Source organism: Eptesicus fuscus, chromosome 10 (genome assembly GCF_027574615.1).
Source record: "Eptesicus fuscus isolate TK198812 chromosome 10, DD_ASM_mEF_20220401, whole genome shotgun sequence".
NCBI lineage: Eukaryota > Metazoa > Chordata > Mammalia > Chiroptera > Vespertilionidae > Eptesicus > Eptesicus fuscus.
Genome location: NC_072482.1, coordinates 10013803 through 10024617, shown reverse-complemented (window position 1 = coordinate 10024617; position 10815 = coordinate 10013803). Strand labels below are relative to the sequence as shown.

The 10815-nt window shown below is 44.1% G+C and overlaps 1 protein-coding gene across 1 annotated transcript; it reads right to left on the bottom strand.

Annotated features, from left to right (window-relative positions):
- Positions 1 to 9357: 9357 nt before the first annotated feature.
- On the bottom strand, positions 9358 to 10513 carry LOC103295555 (peroxiredoxin-4-like). Its single transcript, XM_054722163.1, has one exon. It carries the CDS (start codon positions 10208 to 10210, stop codon positions 9434 to 9436), a length of 777 nt encoding a protein of 258 aa, XP_054578138.1. The 5' UTR covers positions 10211 to 10513; the 3' UTR covers positions 9358 to 9433.
- Between the last annotated feature and the right edge of the window lie 302 nt (positions 10514 to 10815).

Genomic DNA, 10815 nt, shown 5'->3' with positions numbered 1-10815 from the left:
AATTCTGGAACCTGTTACAAGGAAACCTGCCTCAGAGATATCTCACTCAAAAGGCAAGGGAGCTATGCCAACTCCCATTCGTCAGCAGTTGAGGACTACATGTGTATGTGTTACTATGTTTGAGGCCAGAACAAGAGGGAGTCGCCAGGCAGAGGAGCAGGTAACAAATTATGGGAGATGGAAGTGAGGCCAGCAGGGGTCTGGGCAGGGCACCCACAGCCTCTGCTGCCCCCAAGCAGACACCTTTGGTCCTCTCTACCCGCACGGTGAGGGCCCTGATGGCATGAGGGTCCTGGACAACAGAGGAGGGCACTGGAGATTGATGATACTGTGCCAGACCGATTGAGTATCCTGTTGTGATGAGTCCATTATCATATCATGATGACTGTGACATTGGACCTAAGAGTTATCACAGGATGTTTCTGAGTATTTCACGTATGTTCAAAACTGTGAGAACCCAGAAAAAGTGGGTGTTTTTTTTTTTCTTCATGAAAACAACAACAAAAACTAGCAGGTGGCTCAGACACTCTGGCCCATGGAATGGTCTCCTGTAGCCATGTCTAAACAGTGCAAATCTGAGGCTCTGTTTTCACAGGGATTTGATGTGGTTGGTGGGATTTTTCAACACTCACCCTGTTACTTTAACAGCATCTCTAATTTTTCTCAAGTGAATCCCAATCTATAATCATTGTGAGAAATGACCTTTGTCACAATATTCTTCATCCTCTCCCAATTTCCCCAAGTGAGAACCCAAATAAGAGGACCTGTTGCTTAGGGCTGATCCCACTTATCTAAACCATTAGTGAGCATCCAAGAGGTACCTAAACAGTGTTCCTTCAAAGTATGGCTCTGAGAACCCCTGCACAAAAGACTGGGGAAATGGTTAAAAGGTAGCTTTCTGGGCTCCATCAAATACTGAATCTGAATCTCTGAGCCTGAGAGCAGGATATCTGTCTCCTTAGGATCAACCTAGGTGATTGTAATGCATGACCAAGACCTGTGATTCTCAAATTTTGCTACGCATTAGAGTCACCAAAGGAGCTTTTAACCACCACCCCACTCCCCACCCATCTCTGGCACTCCCAGTGCATAATCCCCAAGACCAACTAAATCAGAATCCCGGAGTGAGATCTGGTCATCGAGATGACTTGAAACTCCCCAGGTGATTCCAGTGTGCAGCCCATGTGAGAATGAGAAGGCTAAAGGCTAATTCTTTCTATAACATCTGGTTCCCTCTAAGGGTACTTTCCTCAAGTGGAACAATGTAACCCAGATGGGAAAATATAACCCGTTGCCCCTTTTCCTGCAGTCTGGGCTAGCAAGATTTGTTGCCTGTTTGCTCACATGTTACAGAGGCCATACATTGTAAAATAATACACAACCCCCAGAGAGAGCTGTCAGTGCTGGCGCCAGACCTTAGTTATGGTCTCACGACCCCCATCCCCACACACAGGCTTTTTGAAAAGCCCCCAAAAGATCCAGAAGTCCCATCCATATTTGGGGGACAAAGAAGCCAAAAAGATATAAAGGAAAAGCTTCCACCAGATTGCTTTGCTCAGACTTTGAGAGGCAACGCCTCTGAGTCCACCGGCGTAATAAAGCTGTGTAATTCCTTTTCTCTAAGTGTTGCTTGGTTTTTCTCCGGTCTTCTATAACAAGAACAGTGACCTGACCTACAGCTAATAGAGATGACACTGTTTAAATGGTGGATTGTGAAACTGAAGTGTCTAATCTTTAATGAGTTTTTTAAAAAACAAGCCCTACTGGCCTTAGAAATTTTATCTATAACTACCAATTTACACAGGAGGAAACTGAATCCTATAAAATAAAAATTGTTACCAAACAATTGATTAAACTGAGGTTTCTTTTTCTTTCTTTCTTCTTCTTTTTTTTTTTTACTCAATACAACATTCTTGAATTTTCAGCGCCAATACCCAATAAACATTTAATATAACATCTCTGATAAAGAATCAGATGTGTGTGACCCAAATGTACCATCATCCCTATTGCCTGACTTGTAGTTTTTATATGAACTTACACTACACTTTTTTTTCTTTAATTCCTAAAAACATTTCAATATTTCAATGTCCTAACCAGTCTTTTTATAAACAATCAGAGCAATATTTATTGGAGGACGGGGGCAAAAATGTAAATAAATAAATACCCAAACAAGAATTAAAATTCTTCCAAACCACATATTTTTTTTAACCACAGGCTTTTAAATAAGTAAAAGAATTACATATAAAACTTTGTCTCTACACAAATTGTACAAGATTGAAGTACGCTTGACTTATCTCAACATTGGCAAGTTTATGTAAACATTACCATCTGTAATAGGCACGTTTTGGGGCTTGTAAGTATATATATTACCACAGCTTTGTACATTTTCCCCCATAAGAATATAAAAAAGTAACTCTCGTTTATTGATTCATTTTATTTTTTGAGATCGTGTGCAATAGAACACTATAGGGCAAGTCTCAGGAACCATTATTTTGTTTGCTTCCAGGATATTTGGTTTTGCAGAAAATTGCTAAAGTAAGTGAAATAGCTTCAGTTATTTCCCTTCACTTCAGTGCACCCCACCTTATCTTCAGATGAAGACAGCCCCACTCCCAGGGAAGGATGAGGCCAATACAAATTTGGTTCTCCAAATGTACGATATAGTCACATGAGAAACCCAATGAAATCACTTTCATACAATCAAATGTACCGAGGAGCCATAACCAGGTTTTGGTTGGTAATAGAGCTTTCAACTTAAGGTTTTAAAAAATTAATATGAAGTGGGGGAAAATAAAGCCACATTTTTAAGGGAAAATCATAGGTTTCCTGGGCTGCTTGCTAAATTGCAAAGGTAATTCAATTGCACTGAAATCAAAGTATGTGTAGTCTGATTTTCCCTGGAGCAAAGAATTGTTTGCTTCCTGTGTTTCACTTTCTCATTTTTTCTTTATGCTTTAAAACTCCCCATGAAAATGATTAAATATTCAAGGTAACAGAGTCTGCATTCTTTCTATACCTTAGGTCTGGCCTGGTGCAAAGGAAACCGTAACCTGGGACATTGCTTGAAACAAACCCCAAGCAGACAGTGCAAAGCAATTTTGAATGTGTTCAGTTCTGCCTGAAGTGACTCCTTTCTGAAAACATTTTCCATTTTGGGCTCCCTCTCCTCCATGGGATGAGAGAGCTGATCTGTGGGACATAGGCCTGCAACCTGGTGCACCCATTTTGGAGACTCCAGGCAGTGTATGCTTCTAGTGACATTCAAAAGTTGCTCCAATTCTCTGTCGTTTTATTCTAGAGTCTCATGTGGTATAATAAAAATATATATACTTGATCTCTGTCTCAGGTCCCTGGCACAGAACTTCGCAAACCCTTGGAATTTACTGTCTTTTGTATGCTAATGAGATGCCTTATGGTTGAGGGGTGCCACTAGATAGCTTCAGAATGGGGCTGGTTGTCACACAAACCACAGGCTTTTAACACATAATTAGATTAAAGATTTTAGCTCCACCCCTCAACCTCCAGGGAAAGGGAGGGACTGGGATTGAGGTTAATCACCAATGGCCAACGATTTCATCAAAATTGCCTATATAATGAAACCTCTGTAAAAAAGCCCTAAATGATGAAGTTCAGGATCTTACCAGTGGTGAACACATTGAAGTGTTGGGAGTGTTACAGAAAACCGAAGAAGAACAAAGCGATACTTAGAGAGATGGAGTTACATTTATTACGCGCCGGTCCAGAGGAAAATGTATCTCAAATTCTGGGCCCCAACATGCAGGAATTCTCCCTATTTATAGGATTTTACCTTCTTTGTCTCTCAAATATGGAGTGTTTCCGGCCCCTTTTGCAAGTTCTTAAAGAGCCCGTATGTACTGGGGCCTTGAGACCTCAGCCAGAGGCCTGGCCTGGCGCCAGCACTGATAACCTTGTCTGGGGAAGGTTTAATTTACAGAAGCAAAATAGCAGGGTTAAAATTTCAAACAGCAGTTTTCATACAAGATGGATGCTTCAGGAGGGGGGCACACCTGGAGAAGGCATGGAAGTTCTGGGACACCTTCACCCCATACCTAGCCCTATACATCTTTCATTTGGCTTTTAGTGTCTGAATTGAATTGAATTGAATTGAATTGAATTGAATTGAATTGAATTGAATTGAATTGTTAGATACCCAGTTGGTGTCAGAATTGGTGTGAAGAAATGAAACGCCATGTTTATTCTCTCCCTCATCTTCCTCCTCTTCAGATTTCCTAGGTGATGGGGCCTGTGTTAGTTAAGGTCCAGTTAAGAAAACAGAAACCACTCCAAATATTTTAAAGGTGGGATTTAAATCAAGGTGGGTCTCAGCTGCTCTGCTTCTGGTTACTTAATCCAGCCTGATCCTATCTTTGTCTGCAGGGTAACAGGGGCACATTGTTGTACAGCAAATCAACAAGCTAGACAAGATGCCTTAATGAGCCAATTAGTTAGGAGTCATTTTTATTGTGTGCAGATTACCTCTGTCAAATTCTGAACACCCAAAGGAGGAAGCATTCTCTTTTTATATCTTTTTTTAGGTCCTTGTGTAAGTTATTTTTACAGACAATGTGTAAACTTGAGTACATATCATATCTAACAAACACCTGTAGCCTTGAGTATCATATCTATACAGACATTGGCATCAATATCAGTGTATCAGTTAGATGGCTAGCTTGCAAGGTCAGACAATTAAGTTTATCTTTTCTATTCAAGCAAAAAAAAAAAGTTATTTTACAGTCTAAAAATAACAGAGTTGACCTACAGAATAGGAGACTAAGAATAACAGAGTAGTTCAAACAGCAGTTTTCCAAAGGAGGGATTACTATGCTTCAACATCACCTCATTGGTACGCATGCAGGGCGTGCAGCTGGTTTTTCCATCCTGGAGATAATTGAGTTCCTGGGTTATAGCAGGAAGAGGGAGACAAGCTTCTTCTTCAACTCCAGAGTGGTTCTCCTTGGGCTCAGAGCCTCACTCTGTGTACCACAGTCTCTCCTGAGGAGCAGGTCTAGCCTCTCTCACTCACTATTGGGATAGACAGAACTCAGACCTCTTACTATCCTAGTTTACCCTGCTTCCTGGGCTTTCCTCTCCAACCAACCAGCTACCCCAGTTCCAAAGCAAAGCCTCACATCCTATATCTATGCACACAAGCAGGTGTATTTGGGAACAAGGAAGTGGAGGCGTTGCCTGTACAATGAGCCAAGCCCAGCTCAGCCAACAACAAAATTACACAGATAATTAACTGAGACATGTGTGAAAGTGAAAATAAATCTCAAGCCCATTGTCTCCATCATAAATATGTTTCTATACCTATTTCCTCCCTATTTCCTTGCCCCTCTGCTCCCTCCAAAAGAAAGCGTTGGTCACTTGGCCTTTATAGTGCCCACGGCCCTGGACGTCAACCCCAGAATGCATACCCTAGAGGCTGAATGTTGTTTCAAGTTCAGGTACAATGCAGGTCACCAGAAATTTGGGGAGGTTCCATGATTCACAGAGCCATTGGCCTTTTATTAATTATCTATTGATATGTAATAAAGCCCTCCATAATCTGCATCTTAAAAGAAACATTATTTTCCACAGTTTTAAGGGTCAAGAATTCAGGAGTGGTTTAGTATGGTGATTCTGGCTCTAGGGGCTGCAGTCAACCTGTTGTCTTGAGCATCAGGTGTCTGGGGCTAGAAGATCTACTCCCAAGCTCACTCACCTGGGTGTTGGCGGGCCTTGGTTCCTACTAGGCGGTTGGAATGAGGGCTTCTGGGCCTCTCCACCGGGGCTCCCTGAGTGTTCAAAACACATGGCAACTGGCTTTTCCCAGCGCCAAGAGGTAGATCCCAGGGATCAACGAGGGAGAGAGAACCCAAAAGAGCAACTGCTGTGTCTTCTGTAATCTAGTTCCATAAGCGGCATGCCATCACTTCTGCGTGGTCACACAGATCAACCCTGATACAAAGTGGGAGGGGACTACACAAGAGCGTGAATACTATGAGGTGGGAATCTTTTCGAGCCCCACTGGAAGCTGGCAACTCTACCTTCTTAGACCTCCTACCTAGCTTTATCAAAGACTAAATATCAAAAGGAGGTGGTCCTAGCCTAGCGAATTATCAAGCAGTGATTGCTTTCTAATTCAGCTCCTGTTCCTGTGCTTCTCTAAGCACTGTGAACTGGAGGGATGACTGACATTCTGGAGTCCCATAGAAATACCATCAAATGCTATTAAACTCCTCCCCTTCTACTAATAACACTTGGGTAGTCATGGTAGATCAAGTGAGTACATTCACAGAATTTGGGAGCCAAGCACTGTAATAGAAAGTTGAGCTCTCTTGTGTATCACTGGTTCGGGATTTTAAAATAAGTTTGGATTTTTTTTCTTGGCCTGCCTTAGAAATTCCTTTCCTTGGACCCAGGGAGACTCACTCTGGGACATTAACATTAGATTGCGGAAGTGGCTGCGCATATAAGAAGTCTCAGCTGGGTAACCTCACTCCAAATATTGAGGGCAGGGCTCTTGCCTGGGCAGAGCAAATGCAATTTAAAAAGGAGCCCTTTAATCTTTGGGTAGAAGAGCTTCTGCTATCACAACTCCTCCTCCCTCATCTCGAAGACTCATTCTCAAATGCTGCTCAGGATTTTTTTTTTCTTTTCTTCTTCATGGGAACTGATGCTGCAGAAAAACTGGTGGAGGAAAGGGATTTGAGTGCTGCCTTTGGGGTAATAAAATCAACCAGCCCTAGGGGACCTAAAGAACAACATTTTAGAGAGTGGGGAGGTCCTAATGCATTTCACTAGGTTTTTGAAGCATACGTTAGGCATGGGTTTTGTAGTTTAAGTTGGGCTTCTGCAGGGCTTAGGAAGGAAGCAAGTGGTAAAGATCATTGAGTTCATTGGGCTTCTATGATGTTAAAAATATTTTCATCACAAATATTTATTGTGTGGTTTATAACACACAATCCCCATGTTTTGGTGGCTCAAGGATTGTTCTCTCGTACTTCATGTTCAGAACGGATTAAACAAAGTGCTCTGCTCATCACAGTCACTCAGGGGCCCTGGCATTTGTCCACCATTTGGCAGAAGGAAAGAGGGCTCTGGGGAGTCACGTGCCAGGTGTTAAATGTTCACCCACAAATAGACACACATTTCCCATCATTTCTACTCATGATTCTCTAGCTGAATTATGCAATAAGACCCCACCCAACCACAAGAGAGCAGGAAGTAGAGTCCTTTTCTGTACCTGGGATGGAGAAGATGGGCATTTGATAGATAGCTTGTTGATGATCCCCACTGGCATCCCAGTGAAGCTGAAATGCAGATTTTCTCTTCTCTTTTGCTTTCTTGCCTACCTTACTCCCCCCAGATAGCACTTCCTCTGTGTTAGTGTCGACAGCTGGCAGCAGCAATGTGGGGCTGGAGACTGTAATAGCACTGTGTCTGGAAACATCACTCCTGTTTAGAAAATGCTATTGTTGTAACTAAATGGTATGAGTCTAGGATTGGTGCTATGGCTTCCATATGTCCTCCTACCCTTTGGAACTTTGGAAAAGTGGAACAGATGAGACTTGAAGTTGGAATTATTTCAGCAGTGCAGGTGCTGAAGTGATTCTATCCACTCTGGTGGAAGACATCAGATTGCTGCTGTTGGAGAGGGACCACTTTACCCAGGCTGTCTGGTGCCAGGTATTTCAGTGTGAAGTCAAGGTCACAGCAGGAAACAGGATGCAACTCTGATGTTTCAAAGGAAGATGCCTTAATTAAAGGACTTTCAGAGGTTTGGACAGAATTAAGGGAATCAGCATGGTTGTTGCACCCATGGCTGGTAACAGCAGAAACCTGGTAATACCCTTAACTAATAAGAAGAAAAAAAGAGAGAGAGAGAGAAAAGTGCTATCTTAGCACAGTGAGAGCTAGAACTGGGGAGAAAGGGCTACTAGACAAAATCTGTAGTTATTCAAGTACACGGTCACTGCCTGAAGTGTGTCCCAAAGTGGGGAGGAAACGGGAAGAAATATTTTCAACCTACCAATCTCCTATTAATGGCTCTCATTGGCTGAACAGGACAAGAAACCAATTAGTGAGGGAGCTCTTCAATAATACAGTTCCCAGGGACCAGCCTCCCAGGGCAGAGAGAAGGGCAAGGATCTGAGAAAGGTGAGGGGGGAGATAGAGATGCTCAGGGAAGTAAACACAATCAGCACAGTCAGACTGTATCTAGCTAGGACTGGGCAGAATGAGAAAATTACAGTGAGACTTCTGATCTCCAATTCCTCTAGGACTTTAATTTCCCCAAGGGAAGAGAGATTTTATTTTCTCCATGATAACAAAAAAAGAGTTTGTACTAAACTTAAATATCTCTGAGAGAATTTAATAAGGGGAGATTCATATGGTTCAATTTGGGACATTTTTTATATCGTAGGCATTATGCATATGCTACTCACATGTATACTGCTCTGGTGAACAACATCCTATATAATAAAAGCCTAATATGCAATAAGTGTCTGGTCATCTGGTCGTCTGGTCAATCAATCAAAGCATAATATGCTAATAATATGCTAAGGCCACTCAACTGCTCGCTATGACGTGCACTGACCACCAGGAGGCAGACGCTCCAACTGGTAGGTTAGCTTGCTGCTGGGGTCTGGAGATCAGGACTGAGCCAGATGGGCTGGACACGCCCTGGAGCCCTCCCATAGTCCCTCCCCTGTGGGCCAACCTTCTGCATCCCTCCCCTACTCCAAGCATGCACTGGTGGGGTCCCTCGGCCTAGCCTGTGCCCTAGGGAGAAGTCGAAGAGCTGGTTTCAGCCCAATCCTGCTCAATGCAGGAGCTGCACCCTGGTGGTTGGTGTGCTCCCACAGGGGGAGCACAGCTCAGCCAGAAGCCGGACTCATGGCTGGTGAGCACAGAGGCAGTGGTGGGGGCCTCTCCCGCCTCAGCAGCACTAAGGATGTCTGACTGCTGGACATTCCCCAAGGGCTCCCGGACTTTGAGAGGACACAGGCTGGGCTGAGGGACCCCTCCTCCCCCCCCCCCACCTCCCCCTCTCCCCTGACTATACAGATTTCATGCACTGGGCCTCGAGTTTTTCTATAAAACTAGGAATTATTTGGGTTGAGAAATAAAATAGGAAGTCAATATTTGGTAAGCCTGTGACCTTGAACTAAATGTCTTCTTCTGTCCATTTTAGAAGTTTCTAGAGTCAGAAGTAGAACTGCCCATTTCTCTGGTCCCAGGAATTTATAAAAATTAGTGGAAAATATTAGGGTAGCCTCCGGGGTTTCCTTGATGATTGATGGTCTCCTTCACTAAAGGGTATTATGTCCTTCCTGGTTGGCCATAAATTTGAGTAAGGACCTTAAACTTTTTTTTTTAATTGTGCTTTATTGAAAGCGTTCAAGCATCATAGCCTGAGGAAGTATTTTCAGTTCAGTTTGTCAAAATACTTCAGTTTTCCAGCTGGATCTGGAATTATTGTTTCACTACCAGGTTTCCAGCCAGCAGGGCAGACTTCTCCATGTTTGTCGGTGTACTGGAATGCTTGGACCAAGCGCAGTGTCTCATCCACCGATCTACCCACAGGAAGGTCATTCAGAGTCATCTGTCTTAGGATCCCTTTGTCATCGATAATGAAGAGACCTCTAAGACTGTGGCCTGAGTCTTCCAGATATACGCCATAGTCCTTTGTGATCTGATGTGTCAAATCTGAAAGAAGTGGAATCTTTATTGCCCCAAGTCCTCCTTGCCTTCTAGGGGTGTTAATCCAGGCCAAATGGGCAAACTGTGAATCAACAGAGCAGGCCACCACTTCCGTGTTTATGGATCTGAATTCTTCAATTCTATCACCAAAGGCGATAATTTCAGTTGGACACACAAAAGTGAAATCAAGTGGGTAGAAGAAAAAAACCAGGTATTTTCCACGATAATCAGTTAACTTGAGCTCCTTAAAGTCTCCATTTATCACAGCGGTTCCTTCCCAATAAGGTGCTGGCTTGGAAATCATAACGTTGTCTGCCAACTCTTCACTTTCCAAGGGCATGTTGGTAGCAGTCCTCTGACGAGCGAGCTCTCCCTGCTCCCATTCTTCTCCTTCCCTGGCCTCCTGTTCCACATGCAAGGGGAGTGGGGCACTGGGGGTTCGGGACTGAGTCCCAGGGATTCGGCTCAGGCCTCTGCTGCGAGATCGGCTTCGGTGATCCATGCTGATTGATTGACTGTTGAACAAACAGCCACCAAGCCTGAGTGAATTCTAGGCCCTATGCTGGGCCTCTAAGTTTGGGAACTGGGAGAGGAAGCTTGGGTAGAGAGGTATTTCCTGACACCTCTACTCTGGGCTGAGCTGAGGTGCCCCAGTTGGCAGAAGGGGTTGCACAGAAGGGGGCCCCAGTGAACTTCCTGCCCACTGGAGAGAGTGGCCAGATAGGCCAGCTCCCAGGCACCAACTATGTGCCCCTCAGTTCCACCGGAACCCCTTGGCAGCTGACATTCTGGGTAGCAGTTTGCTCTGAATCCTTCTGTCCAATGATATTTCCTGAGTGCCTGCCTCTGCAGGCAGGCATTGTGCTGTCACAGTGGCAGTCACAGGAAGCTTGGGCAGAAGCCCTGCCCCCAAGGCATTCACCATCCAGCTCAGGACCATAAGCTTGAGTCCACTGGCCACCACATCACAAAGGGGTAGATGTAAAGGAGAAAGCACTTCCGCCAATCAACCCGCCCCTTCCTAACTCCTACTCACCACCCGGAGAGGACCTGCTAGCCAGCCATTGCTGTGATATGGATTGGGTCTCATTTACTAGTTGGGGCAGA